We start from the raw sequence: 14,795 nt of genomic DNA on the forward strand, positions 1-14,795 counted from the left end.
GCGGGCACACGCCGTGGGGCCGGGGCACCAGGGAGCGGCCTCGGGGCAGCTCCGTGCTCGGCGAGCACCGCACGCTGGAGGCGCCCGCGTGAAAACCTCGCTCTGAAAAGGACGCGTGGCGTGGTGGCCCCTCGTGTCTCGTCCACGCAAGAACTTTTGGCAGCGGAGCTGGAGGCGGGCTGGAGGGAAAGCCGCCCCCGGCGGAGCTTCGGCGGCCCCAGGAGCGGGCGGGAGGGCTGACCCGGGCGCGGAGAGTGGGGCGGCTCTCCCAGGACGGTCCCCGCGATGCCTTGGCAGAAGCCTGCTGCGGACTTGCCCTGTTGTTTTGTTTCAACTCACTGGTCTACACCTAATTGGGAGGAGAGAGACGAGAAAATGAGCATCGAATTATAAAATTCCTGGGTGCCCAGTTGTTTACACACGGGAAACAAAAGGCACAGCTTCACTTCAGAGACACTGACTTCCCTCTCCGCAACCCTCGCAGAAAAGGCAGTATTGTTCTTTCCTTCGCCTGCACCTCGAAGAAAGGGGTAAAAAGACCCCCAAACCTTAGGAAGAATCTCCACTCTTTCACGGACAAAGTTTGCGCCCCCCTCCTCCTCTCCTCCTCCTCCTCCTCCTCCTCCTCCCTCCTTCCCCTCCCCACCCCCCGGCAGAAGGAGCTCTTGATACGCCGCTAAACTAACGAAACGAGGTAACTCCTGCTGCGCCCCTTGTCTCAGGGCACTGGATATCCTGTTTATGCTGCTGCTGTGTATATGTTTATGTGCAGGAGCCCATCCCCCCTCTCCTCCGCACCCCCACGCAGAGGAATATTTCCAGGCAAGGAGCCCTTCCAGCGCTCACGCTAAACACGATGATTTATAAACAACTCGCAGAAGAAAGCTGTTTCTTGTTAGTAGTAATAAATTCCCCGGTCCGCCCTATTGTGTTATTTCGATGAAGATAGTGGGAGCCTGCGACGCGCACCTAGCCCCGTGAGCAGTTTATTTTCGAGACAAAGCTATGGCTTTCAGCTCAAAAATGGGCAGCGAACTCTTTTGCGTCGGCCAGCCCGGCGCTGCTCATTCCTAAGAAATCCGAATCCAGTTCCAGGGTCTCCTTCCTTCCTGTCCGGGCCGCAACTTCTTTTCTTTTCCCTATCCCCCTCTTTTTTCTCTATTTGTTTTTTCCTTTTCCCACCACCCTCTCATGCCCTCTTCCGCATCCACGCAGAGTCGCCAGCGCCGCTGAGGCGGTCCCGCAGGCACCCGGTCCCCACGGGACGGGACGAGCGGAACAAAACCACCTCCGCAGCGCCGAGGTGCGAAGCCCCGACATCCCCGGAGGAGCGGTGCGCCCCGGCGACCACGGAGCGCGGGGAGCGGGGCAGGGCCGGCGGACGGGCAGGGGGCCGCCCGCTCCCCGCCCCCGGGGGCGCGGCGCTCCCGGGCCGCTCCGGCGGGGCTGGCGGCGAGGCGGCGCTGAGAAAGTTGGGGGCGGGCAGGCGAGCACCCCCGGCCCGCAACGCCCGCTCCGGGGCGCAGAGACGCGCGTCGGGGCGCGAGCAACAGGAGCCGGCGGGCGCCCGGGCAGCGGCAGCGGCAGCATCCTCCCGCCGGCCGTGCGGTGCGGTGCGGAGCGGGGCGGGCCGAGGCGGGGCCGGTGACAGCGGCGGCGGCGGCGCGCCCCTGCCCTCTGCCGCGCTCCCCCCGCCCCGCGGCCGCCGCTCCCCCGCGCCCCGTTCCCCCTCGGAGTTGGGTCGGAGCGGGGGCGGGCCGGGGGCGGGGCCGGGGCGGGGCGCGGCCGGCGGGACGCGCCAATGGCGGGCGGCGGCGGGGCCGGTCGCCGGGAGCGGCGGCGTCCGTCAGGGCGCGGGGAGCCAATGGCGTGCGGCGGCGGGGCGGGGCGGCCGCGCGTGCCTTCGCAGTGGGCCCCGCCGCGCGGGCCGGGGGGGCGCGGGCGCCGCGCGGCGCCCGAGGCGAAAAAGTAGCTGTCAAATGCGCGGCGCCTTTAACCGGCGCGATCAGTGCGGCTCGGCGAGTCATGGCGACCGCAGCCTCCAACCACTACAGCCTGCTCGCCTCCGGCTCCCCCATGGTGCACGCCGAGCCGCCCGGCGGCATGCAGCCCGGCGGCGGCTACCGCGACGCCGGCGCCCTGGTGCAGGCGGACTACGCGCTGCAGAGCAACGGGCACCCGCTGAGCCACGCTCACCAGTGGATCGCGGCGCTGTCCCACGGCGGCCCCGGCGGTGGCGGCGGCGGCGGTGGCGGCGGCGGCGGGGGCGGCGGCGGCGGCGGCGAGGCGCCCTGGTCGGCGGGCGCGCTGGGCCAGCCCGACATCAAGCCGGCGGTGGTGCAGGCGGGCGGGCGCGGCGACGAGCTGCCGCCGCCGCCGCAGCACCCGCCGCCGGGGCGGGCGCCGCACCTGGTGCACCACGGCGGCGGCGGCGGAGGGCACCACGCGGCGGCGGCGGCGGCGGCGGCGGCAGCGGCGTGGCGGGCGGGCGGCGCGGCGCACCTGCCGCCCGGCATGGCCGCGGCCAACGGCGCGCAGGCGGGGCTGCTCTACTCGCAGCCGCCCGGCTTCACCGTCAACGGGATGCTGGGCGCCGGGCAGCCGGGGCTGCACCACCACGGCCTGCGCGACGCCCACGAGGAGCCGCCGCCGGGGCCGCCGCACCACGGCCCCGAGCACCCGCCGCCGCCCCACGGCCCCCACCCCGGGGCGGCCGGGCCGGCACCGTCCGCCGCCGCCGCCGCGCCCCCCGGGCCGCCGCCGCACCACGACCCGCACTCCGACGAGGACACGCCGACCTCGGACGACCTGGAGCAGTTCGCCAAGCAGTTCAAGCAGCGGCGCATCAAACTGGGATTTACCCAAGCGGACGTGGGGCTGGCGCTGGGCACCCTCTACGGCAACGTCTTCTCGCAGACCACCATCTGCCGCTTCGAGGCCCTGCAGCTCAGCTTCAAGAACATGTGCAAGCTGAAGCCTTTGTTGAACAAGTGGTTGGAGGAGGCGGACTCCTCCTCGGGCAGCCCCACCAGCATAGACAAGATCGCGGCGCAGGGCCGCAAGCGGAAAAAGCGCACCTCCATCGAGGTGAGCGTCAAGGGCGCGCTGGAGAGCCACTTCCTCAAGTGCCCCAAGCCCTCCGCCCAGGAGATCACCTCGCTCGCGGACAGCCTACAGCTGGAGAAGGAGGTGGTGAGAGTGTGGTTTTGTAACAGGAGACAGAAAGAGAAGCGCATGACTCCCCCGGGAGGGACGCTGCCGGGCGCCGAGGACGTGTACGGGGCCAGCAGGGACACGCCGCCGCACCACGGGGTGCAGACCCCCGTGCAGTGAACTCGCGGCGGGGGCGCCCGGCCCCTCCTCCTCCTCCTCCTCTCCTCCTCCTCCTCCTCTCCTTCCCCCAACTTTTGATTGTCCTTTTTTTTCTTTTTTTTTTTTTTAATTTTATTTTCTCCTATCTTTAAAAAAAAAAAAGACAAAAAATCAAAAAAAGAAACAAACGCGAAAAAAAAGAGAAAAGAAAACAAAAAGCGAGCGAGCGAGAGGGCGAGCGCGAATCACAGCGGACAGACAGATAGACAGACAAAGCACCTGCACCACACCGTCCCTTAGACTGTAGGAGGTGTGATGCTGAATTTTGACCTTTCCAGGCGGGTGCCCGTGCACGGGAGTGGAGTGGGTACCGCGCACCGGCAGGCAGGCGGGCACCGGCAGGGCAGCGGCGGGCACCGGCAGGGCAGCGGCGGGCACCGGCAGGGCAGGCGCAGGGCGAAGCGGTTCGCACAAAACTCCCTCGCTCGCTGGCCAAAAGAGACGGCGCTGCCCTGCCGGGGAGGGGGCGGAGGAGAAAGGGGGGCACGGCCACCTCGGGTCCCCTCCGTAGCCCCCTCCCGCCACACAAAGGCAGATCGCATTGTGGAATGTCGCTCGGTGTTGGCACATGCTGCTGTGTTTATTTTCTGTGGATCCCCTGTATGAATATATGTAAAGACAAAAAAAAAGGAAAAAAAAAAGGAAGAGAACTGAAAAGCTATCCCTTTTGATGTAGACAGTATTTAACCGTACCAATTTGCACTGCAAGAAAATCGAAGTTTACATAAACAAAATGTTTATTTTTTTCTTTTTTCCCCTTTCCTTTCCGACCTTAATTTTGCAAATGACTTGCATTTTCCACAGTGAGCGTTAGTCAACCAGTGACCGGTCTACAATATGTTACTGTGTTTTAGCCTTTGCTTTATGTGTATATGTGAACTTTTGTTATAAACAAGTATTCTTAAATACGTGTAACGCTTATTTTCTCCTTTTACCATAGCAAAAAGAATTAGTATATGTGTGTGTATGTATACATGTGCACGCTTGCACAGGCATACATCTATACACATATATATTATCTCTCTATATACACATATATATGCACCTCCAGCTCCCATTCTCCAGAGATGTGACTCTCGTAATTGTTTAATACACGCCTTCAGTGGCAAGAGTCGAGTTTGGAGAAAGGAGAATAATGCAAATCAACAAAGTAAACTTCATTTTCAGGCAGTGTGTCCGGGGGTCGAGGCGCAGCCAAAGGGGGAGGAAAGGAATACGTGCAACCCTTCCAGACCGTGTCAGTGCGGGCCAGCAAGGCCTGGAGTGGGAAGGCAGAGAGGGAACAACGTGTTTCCAGAGTTTTCCCAGAGAAAGTGGCATTTCCTTGAGGGGGAAAGGGAATTATTTATCTCCCCCACCACCGCCCCCTCAGCGCCCTTTCCTTCCCCTCCTCCCCCCCCCGCGTGCCTTTGGCATCCCCGGTCTCGCCTCCCGGGCCGATATCAGCCTCTAAACTTTCTTTTATTGAGCAGTTTTATGTCCAGGCAGAGCCAGGGAGAGCCCGAGGAGCTGCTGGGCCCGAGGTGGGGGTCGGGTGCTTACACCTGCCTGTAAACACGCGCTGCCCCCTCTTCTCCACTGAGACCGTGTGCATTTCTTTTTCACTTTACTTTCCGTATTTATTTTATTTTCTATTTGTATTCAGCCCCTCTCCCTTCCCATCCTCCCCTTGTCCTTTGGTCAGATTGTGGTATAATTTATTGAAGGAAAGGACCAGTTTTAACTTGGGCAGCCTTGTGTCTTTCACTGGGGAATGAAATGAAGTGGGAAAAAATGCCATTTTTCAATCCGTGTTTCTCACCCCCCCCCCTCCCTTCGCTAATAGTTTTAAAGTGCATTTCGTGACATTATCTTGATGAGAAATGGTTAACTTTCCAAAATAAAAAAAGTGGAAAAACCCACGGGGACAAAAAAGAAAACAAATGGAAAAAAAAAAGGAAAACAAAAAGCTCTGAAGGGAAGCAGAGGAGCGGGACCTCGGAGCAGCGCATGTATGTGCGTGTGTCTGCGTGCGTGTTTGTGTACTTATGCACACACACAGCTATGCATATACATTAGAGGGACTTTATGATAGTTATAAATTCATAAAGGGATCATTTAGTCAGCACAAACGGGTGCTATAGAGACAAAGCATTTTTATAATCTAAAAGTTTACTTAGTTGAGTGTTGGACAATTATGGAGAAAAAAACAGTGAAGCATTCTCTCGCAGAACTCTCCTATAAATATTGCATTCAGTAGCTAAGGCTTTAGAATATGTTTCTCATTGTCTTTTAAAATGCCTGTGACACTGGGTTTTCTTTCCTTCTTTCTTTCTCCCTTTCTTTCTTGCTTGCTTTCTTTCTTTCATCTTGGTAAGACAGATGATGATTTCTAAGAGGCACATGCATTAGCCTTTTTCCTGGTTTTCCAACAATTGTTAAAAAGATACGGGCACCAAGCTTTTCTCTTTTCTTTCTTTTTTTTTGGGGGGGGGTTTGGTTTTTTTAATTTTTTGTTTGTTTGTTTATGTGTTGAGCTGCTTGTTATTTAAAGTGTTGAGGACTAGCGCCTAGTGAAGTGAATCAGATCAGGGCAGATCCAGTGGTAAAGGGAGGAAATGAACTTTCAGACACTTATTAATATGTGCGTAAGGTCAGACAACGGAGTTGAGAGGATGTTTGAGAAAGCCTCAAACTCCAAATAGGTTTACTAAAAAAAAAAGTTACCAAGCAAACCTTACCACTATGTATATATGTTTAATATTTGTCCTTTGAAATGCAGAAATAGTTTCAATGTTTTCTTTGTCTATTTTTCTTTTTTTTTTTTAAATGCTACCCAGGGAAATATTTTCATATCATTTTTAAGTGGCCTGCCTCAATGTATATTTATTTCTTTTAAAGCAAACAGGTTCTGGAAACTGTTTTTCTGTAGCTTTAAATGAGTAGGTGAACAAAATCTATATGGGATGTAATTTTTTTTTTTGTTCAGTCTCTTTAAAAATACTTTGTTTTGGTACATTTGGATGTGCTTGTGGGGAAAAATAAAAACGCAGAGATCCTTATATATTTATGTTAAAGTAATATTTTATTATCTACATAAAACAGAAATGCACAATACCTTCATAGTTTCTTCTAATTATTGAAATATCGTTATTTTATTTTTAAAGATAGCACAGATTTGCATAGTTCTTAAGATCTGGAGGGAGAAAACCCCAGTACTTATACGGAGCTGAGTTCTGTGTAAAAGCACCGCCGTTCCTTTCTATTTCATGGATTTTTTGGAATAAATTTGATGCCTATACCGAGAGGTTCCACGCTTATAACTTTGAGGGTGGTGAAGGAGAGCCTCGGGAGCTGTGTTCATTGTGTCTCTCGGCCGATGAACCACAGCCGTGTGTGTTTTGGAGCATTGATTTCTGTGCGGGCAGGGCTGTCCTGCCTTTGGTGCTGCTGGGGAGATCTCAAGTTTTTTGCATGCTCTGGCGGAAGGCACGGGGGAGAAGAGGTTCGACTCTTCTCGGTCCCTTTTTATAATTTAACATCTGACTCCTTAAAAAAAAAAAAAAGAGAGAGAGAGAGAGAGAGAAATAAAAAAAGCAAAACAAAAAGGCGGGGCTTATTGATGGGAGTACCGTTTGGAGGAGGAAGGGAGAGCGCGGTGCCCAGCGGGGCTGCGCTCCCCCGGGCCGGGCCGGGCCGGGCGGCGGCCCCGGTGTCGCGTTCGGTGTCGGCGGCTCCGTGCGGTGGCGGGCGGGTCGGTTCGGCCGCAGGGTCCCGGCCGGGGACCGAGGCGCTGGCGCTGACAGGAGACATCGAGTGCGCGGTGTCCCCACTCGTGTTCGGGTCCTTGGCTGGCTCGGGTTCCTGAGCGCGATACCCTGCTCTGCTCCCCCCTCCCCTCCTTCGCGATAGCTTCCAGGCTTATTAGATTTAATCATCTTTTCTAACTTCTAGTCAATATTACACTCATCCCGAACAGATTCAGCTAAATGATCTTATCAATAGTTTCGAAGAGAAGTGACAGAAAGAAGAAGTGTTTTGTGACCGCAGACGTGCTGACGGGTAAAATGTTGGAGCTGGGTATGGATTTAGAAGTCCTTGGTCAATAGCCCGCGGAACGGGCTGCGGAAAGCGAGCAGCCTCTGCCCTCTGCAGGACACTCGGGTGGGCGCCCAGGGAATATTTCGCCTTTGGCGGCGGGCCCCGCTCCCGGGGAGCGCTCCCGTCTCGGGCGGGCAGGAGGCGATGGCGCGGACGGTGCCGGTGCCGGGGCAGGCCGGACGCGGGGATGGCGGCTCCGCCGGTGGCGGTGGCGCGGCCGCCGCTGCTCGGGGCAGGCCCGGCCGAGGTGCCGGGGCTGCTCCTCCGGGGCTCTGTGCCCGGAGACAGGCTGACCTTACGGGAGAGACTTCGCTCGTCCTTCCGGACTGGTTGTGGCTAGGCCGGCTGGTTCGGGGGTCATTCTTTTTATCGCTTTCGATCCCTCTTTTAAGAGAAAGGAGAGGGGGAAATGGAGCAGCCATAGGATGCTCCTTCTTCAGATGGATGTCAGGATGTGCGGCGGCTCCTCGGGCTCCCTCGCTCTCATTTCCAGTCAGGGACACTCTGTCGTAGGTCAGATGTCAACAACAAAAGCCCTGTTTCCTCGGTTGTCTCTCTCTGGTGGAGGCCGAAACTGGGAGGCGAGAGGAGAGTGAATATCCTCAAGTCTGTCAGTCCTGATTGTCACCCCCGGTGTCCCCAGCCCTGCAGGGGCCAGAGGCAGCAGTCGGTGCTGCCCGGCCCGGGGAGCTCCCGCCGCCGCCCAGCTGCGCCGTCTTTCCTGAGGGAGGGCACTGGGGGCCGGGGTTTGGAAAGAGAGAAGCGGAGGAAGGCGAAATCATCCTACAAATCCCCCAGGCTGGCCGGGATGGTGTCGGGCCTGGCGTCACTCTCGGGCTGGGCAGCTGTGCGAGCCCCGCTGGGGGCAGAGGCCGCGCTCTCCGTCGGGCTTTGCTGGCGGCAGTTCGGGGCTCCCCATGTCCCTTCTCCAGGGCCCCGGCTCCTCTGGCCGTGGCCGGGCCGCGGGGACAGCGAGGGACGGTCCCGGCTCCCTGCGCCCTCCCGGCCCGCGGCCCCGGCCCTGGCCCCCGCCTGGGGCTGCTCCGGCCCTCCGTGATCCGATGGGGGAAAGCCCTGCAAGCCCTGCGAACCCTGCAAACCCCGCAAACCCTGCTAACCCTGCAAATCCCGCAAACGCTGTCCCCGGGCTGCCTAGCCCTGCCTTCCGGGTTGTCCCAGGCCGCGCTGTTGGAGGTTTGGTGGCTCTCTGTTGCTCTGTCCCCGTCGATGAGGGGGACAGAGAGGCGACCCGGCCGGGGAGGCTGGCGATGGCCTCCGGTGGGCGATGAGGCCCGGGGGAGAGCGATCACCGCTGGGCTTGGTCCGCAGATACAGCCCTGGGGAAGGTGGCGGGCGTGGGGGACCCCAGGCCGAGCCTGGGCAGCGCCTTGCTGAGCAGGGAGTGGGGGTGAGGAAAGAAGGAAACTGCCCGCGGCTTTTTGGCGGTGCACGGGGCAGCGACGGCTTTTTTGTGGCGTCCGGAACGGAGCCCGGGCGCTGGGGTCTGTCCTGGGAATCGTGGCTCTCCCGCCGCGGGTGTCTGTTTGTTGTGCGTTTCGGAAGGGACGCGACCTGGGCTGCCTCTCTGACTTTAAATCTCGATGTGGAAAATATAAAAATCCAAGTTTTCAGAGTTGCAGACGCTAAGTTGGCACTCTGTGAGCATGGCCGGGTGCCGTCGGGGATGTAGGAAGGCGCTCTGCAGAAGCCAGTTTGCCCTGGCTCGGGCGGGCGATGCTGGGGGAGCGGGCGCTTCTCCGGGGAGAATTAGTTAGAGCCAAGCCAAAGCGTGCTTCAGCAGAAATGGTAAAACAAAAAGCAAAGACTTTTCTTTAGACCCGACTTCTCATCAAACTATAAACCAAACAAGTGGGCTCTCCGGCAGGCGAGTCCCAGTGCAGTGCGCGTATTCTCTCGCCGCAGTCGGCCTCGGCCCGTGGCCTGGTCCCAGCTTTGGGTCTCTTCCTCCGAAGCGTTTATCTCTCCCTGCAAACTCCCTGTAAATACCACAGAAACTGGGCCAAGTGCCCCGGGCATGCGGGGGTTTCACGCAGGGCCCTCGGGGCCGGGAAGGCCGCCCGTGCCGGAGCGGAGCCCCGTCCTTCCCCGCACTCCGGCCCGCACGGCCCGGCCAGCCCCGAGCATCCCGCGGGGACCCTGCGCTGCCGTCGGCGGGCAGAGAGAGAGCGATGGCGCAGGGACGGCGGCAGCAGAGCGACCGAAGCTGTGCCCCCGTTACCGGGAGCAGCGGCTCGGGGGCTGGGGAGGGGGCGCCGGGACCCCTTGACCGCAGGGAGGCCGCGGGTCCGGCCCGTGTCCGCCCGGCCCCGTCCTTGCGCTGCCCGCCCGGAGCAGGAGCTCTGCCTCCCTCGGCCAGGGCGATGCGGGGCTGGGGCCGCCCGGGAGCCCCATCGCGGCTCCGGCAGGGCCGGGGGCTTCGGGCCGGCCCAGCCCCGAGCTCCGGTCCCGCCCGGCTGCAGCTCCCCCGGCCCGCTCGCCGGGTCCCGCCGGGCCGGGCTGGGCCGTGCCTCGCCCTGGGTCCCTGGGCCTGCCCGCACCGATATCGTTTGTAAGGATTAAAAAGAGAGCAGGCCCGTAGGAAGTTGGTGTTTCTCTCTCCCCCTCCTCCTCGCACGGCGGTAAATCCTGGCAGGCTGAGGCCGCTTGTAAAAGTGATGACGGGACCGCTCTCCCCCTCCTCTTCCCCGTCCCGTCTCCTCCCGTCCCGGGAGCTGTGAGAGGCGCTCGTCTAAAAGTTAGGACTTTTAGCCAGCCTGACTCATTCATTAATTCTCCTTCCCTCCTTGATTCATTCATGTCTACAGTCATTCATTGCCAAGTCCATGGAGGCATCAGCTCCTTGGTCAGTAGGGGAGACGTACAAACAAGGATGGTGCTATTTATTTCCCTCTGCCTGTGGATTTCTAAGACGTTCAAGCAGGCACAATCATTAAACTAATTTGTATTTGATTGTTTGGGCGGACGGGGGTGAATTTTATTGCACTAAGCATTCAAGCACGCACGCATCGCTGATTACCAGTATACATTAAATAAAGTTGTTTGTACACATTGTCTTACCACATATAGGCAGTCTTATTATTCTAATTACTCTAATTAGTGCATTGAAATGTTTTCTACTTGATTTGAGGAGACAGTGATTAGTTCTATTACTTCTTTTAACTCTTATTTCATGAAAAACTGTTGATGCATGTTCCAATTACCTTGTTTTTCTCTTTAATATAGCGTGGGCCAAAATTATTATGAAATGATATTGTTAGCGGGTAGAAACATCCATCTATTTTCCCTTTCTAAAAGAACTTCCATTTTTTTGTATCCACCACCACCAGATAGAACACCCCCAAAGTGTTCACAAGTAATTACTTCTAGCCAAAGCAGCACGTTTCTTCTTTACGATTTCTTCTGTTAGTGCTTTAGTACTTTGTGGTTGTAGCATTAACCTTTATAATTTTTTTTTTCCTAAAAAGAAAAAAAGAAAAGAGTCTGACATATGCTTCACGCAAAGCGATTTCATAAGTTTTAAATTAAGGTTACTATTAATTGATAGGATCAGTTCATCAAACATGTTACTTCGATAGGGAATTGTAATTAAAACCTTAATCCCGTTTGAGACTTAGTTTTATCTTGAACACTTTCTTGAGGGATTTTTCCCCCCTTTTCCTCGGCGGGGGCCGCTTGAAGCACGGTGGGGGTACAGAGTGGAACCCAGACCCCACCAGGGCAGGGAGGTTATTTCGTTATCGAAATACCCATCTTCACTATTGAGCCAATTGAGGTTTTGTGTCGAGTTTTGGGATGTGTGCGTGTTGGCCTTTTGTGTTGATGTGGCGGCCACTTAAACCCAGACGGTGACAAAGCGGGCGGCGGGGATGGAATCTCGCCTTCCTTTCACGTTACAGACAGGGAGACTGGCTATTTCTCGGTCATAAAAATACTGCCCTTTTTTTGTTAGCTTTTCTCCCCCTCCTCTTCAGGTTAGTTTGTTAAATAAATAGGAAGGGGTGGGGGGGAAATAAAGAAGGGATGGGGGAAGGAAAAAAAGGAAGAAACGCAAACCATCCCTTAAATTCTTGGAAGTCCAGGTCTGGAGGGAAATCTATGGAGTTACATAGGTAAATATTGGGCCTAGGCTGCTTATACTTTTAATATTTAAACTGGGATTATAGTGGATCTAAAGACGCCTTCCTAACCTTTGCCAATTGCCTGCGCGAGGAGAAATCCCGCAAGATGCACGAAGGGGCGAGACGGCTTCCACCGCCTCTGAGGAACGACCCCGCCGGTGCGGCCGGGGAGCGGCTTTCCCCAGGATCGGGGCTGCGGGGCGTGGGCAGCGCTGGGGTTTGGGGGCTGTTTGAAGGCGGGGGTCCCGTTCCTGCTCCCCGCGGAGCAGCGTCTGGCCCCGCTCAGCGGGCCGGGCTCAGCGCCGGCCGCGCTCCGGGCCGGGGGAAGGAGCCACGGGCCGGGACGGGACTGGGGCTGGGAACGGGGCCGAGATTTGGGCCGGGATTGGGGCTGGGAACGGGGCCGGGATTGGGGCTGGGAACGGGAGCGGGATTGGGGCTGGGAACGGGACCAGGATTGGGGCTGGGAATGGGACCGGGATTGGGGCTGGGAACGGGAGCGGGATTGGGGCTGGGAATGGGACCGGGATTGGGGCTGGGAACGGGGCCGAGATTGGGGCTGGGAATGGGACCGGGATTGGGGCTGGGAACGGGGCCGAGATTGGGGTTGGGAATGGGACCGGGATTGGGGCTGGGAATGGGACCGGGATTGGGGCAGGGAACGGGGCCGGGAGCGGGATTGGGGCCGCGCGTGGAGCGCGGGCGCCCCCCAGCGGCAGCCGCCGCCTCCGCGGGGGCTCTCCCGGGAAGGGCCGGGGCGCATCCCGCACCCCGCACCCCACATCCCGCATCCTGCATCCCGAATCCCGCACCCCGCATCCCGCATCCTGCATCCCGCATCCTGCATCCCGAATCCCCATCTCGCACCCCGCACCCCGCATCCCCCATGCTGTATCCCCCATCCCGCACTCCGCATCCAGCACCCCGCATCCCGCATCCCCCATCCCGCATCCCCCATCCCGCATCCCCCATCCTTCATCCCACACTCCGCACCCCGCATCCCCCATCCCGCATCCCCCATCCTGCATCCCCATCCTGCATCCCGCATCCCCCTCCCCGCTCCCAGGCCCTGCGCTCTCCCTGAGAGCAAGGACAGCGGGGCCGGCCTCAGGGACACCCGTCGGAGAGGTCGCTGGAGCCCATGGTGCCTCTGGGAGGGGGATGACAAAGTCGTGAGTACGCTTGTTGTCTTTTCTTCCTTTTTTAAAATTTCTTGGTGACTTGGTTTTGGTTTGTTTGGGTTTTGTTTGGTTTTTTTCATTTGTTTTTATGTTTTGGGGGGTTTTTGTGTGTTGTTTTGTGTTGTTGTTTTTTAAAAATACACACAGAAACATCTAAATCCCATGTTAAAAATGTTGTTTGTCCTGTGGTCTGGAAGGGATTTAAAAAAAAAAAACCAACAAAAACCACCATCCAGGAAATCCATGGTTTATTTGTAAGCCCCAAAAACTGGGAGAGATGCCAGTTTTGCCTCCCCTTCTCCTCCCAATGGGTAGCTGTGCAGTCCCTCAGACTGGCAATCCCTCTTCCAGCTCAGGCATGCTGGATAACAGGACCAAGCTCTGCCATTTCCCCGTGGCACAGCAGCAGACCCATGGCTGGTCCCGTGGAGAGGACACCCGTGGGGCTCGGCCGCTCTGACCACGCTGCTGTGTGAGCGTGGTGCCGCTGCTGCTGCTGCCCTCAGGCTCGCAGGGAGGTGCAGCCCAGCGCATCCAGGCATCCCCCAGGAGCTGTTCCTGCCCCGCACATCCCACATCCCGCAGGAGCTGTTCCTGCTTGGGACATCCAGGCATCCCCCAGGAGCTGCTCCCTGCCCCGCACATCCAGCATCCCCCAGGAGCTGCTCCCTGCCCCGCACATCCAGGCATCCCCCAGGAGCTGTTCCTGCCCCGCACATCCAGGCATCCCCCAGGAGCTGCTCCCTGCCCCGCACATCCAGGCATCCCCCAGGAGCTGTTCCCTGCTTGGCACATCCAGGCATCCCCCAGGAGCTGCTCCTGCCCCGCACATCCAGGCATCCCCCAGGAGCTGCTCCCTGCCCCGCACATCCAGCATCCCCCAGGAGCTGTTCCTGCCCCGCACATCCCCGGCAAGCGAGGGCACAGCCAGGGCAGCAGGACCGGGGCAGGTCCCAGGGCCCTGAGTGCACCTCTGCCAGCACCTTCCCTTCTTCTGGGAAGGCAGGGGGCTCAAACCCCACCATCTCACCAAATGGCTTGGGTTCTTGCAAAAGGCAAACCACCCCACATGCCAGACCGGTGTCACCAAACACCTCCAAAAAAACCACAACAACCCCAAAAACTCTCCTCCATCAGCTGAACCCCCCAGGATCAGAGATCTGGGGATAGCCCTGGTTTCCTGCAGAGCCTTTCTCATGGTGTTTGCGTGCTCTCTTTTTACAACAGCCTCCCCAGGCCATCTGAGATCTGTCAGGATCTGGGCTCTGTATGTTGGGCCCACACCTTGTGGCAGCACGGGCTGGTACGACCACACAGGTTTACATCTTGTGTTTATTTCAATGCTGCTGGTTTGTAACTACCACTTGCCATGCTGTGTATGTAGGTGCTGAAAATGTTAAAATATTGTGAATATCAAGAACCCAAGACGTTCAGACATTCTGCTGCAGCAGACTTCATTGCACTGAAAACTGATAAGTGACATATCACGATCTCAGAGTCTCTTGTTAACTCAACAAGCAAATTGAGCTGAAACAAAACAAAACAAAACACCCAAGACAGATTAAGTTTTAGAAAGAAACAAGCATTCTGCACAGAGCTAATCACACTACAGGCAGCCAATACTATAGCACTGAGCAGACATGAGAGAAAATAACCTGTGTTCCAGCTGAACATCAATGCTGGACTTGTTCAGCTAACAGAAAGGAGATGCTGTGGGTACAGCAGGAATTGGAAAGGTAAGCTCTGGCTACATCTTCAAGTACAGACCAAGTTTGTGTCTATCCTACCTGTGGAGATAGCTCTGTTCACAGTAGGCAGAAAGCCGTAAGGTCCAGCCTCCAAAAGGAACAGCTGGCTTTGTCCCAGGGACCCTTCCCAAACCAGCTGATAAGTAAGGATTGATTTATTTGCTAATAGGTCTGAGGAGCTGGAGAACATTGGCCTTTTGCATACTGATTTTGCATACATGCTCAGTATATATATCATATATCATATATCATATATCATATATCATATCATAATA

The 14,795-nt window shown here is 57.3% G+C and overlaps 1 protein-coding gene across 1 annotated transcript; it reads left to right on the forward strand.

Moving 5' to 3' along the window:
• Positions 1-1,945: 1,945 nt before the first annotated feature.
• On the forward strand, positions 1,946-3,741 carry POU3F2 (POU class 3 homeobox 2). Its single transcript, XM_054279578.1, has one exon. It carries the CDS (start codon positions 2,026-2,028, stop codon positions 3,331-3,333), a length of 1,308 nt encoding a protein of 435 aa, XP_054135553.1. The 5' UTR covers positions 1,946-2,025; the 3' UTR covers positions 3,334-3,741.
• The last annotated feature ends 11,054 nt before the right edge of the window (positions 3,742-14,795 follow it).

The sequence above is a fragment of the Melozone crissalis genome, unplaced genomic scaffold, assembly GCF_028551555.1.
Source record: "Melozone crissalis strain CALT ecotype California unplaced genomic scaffold, PUWL_Pcris_2 ptg000027l_1, whole genome shotgun sequence".
Taxonomy (NCBI): domain Eukaryota; kingdom Metazoa; phylum Chordata; class Aves; order Passeriformes; family Passerellidae; genus Melozone; species Melozone crissalis.

What these genes read in the sequence shown, in the direction of transcription:
- POU3F2 (XM_054279578.1), top strand. Translation starts at nt 2,026, where the DNA reads ATGGCGACCGCAGCCTCCAACCACTACAGCCTGCTCGCCTCCGGCTCC.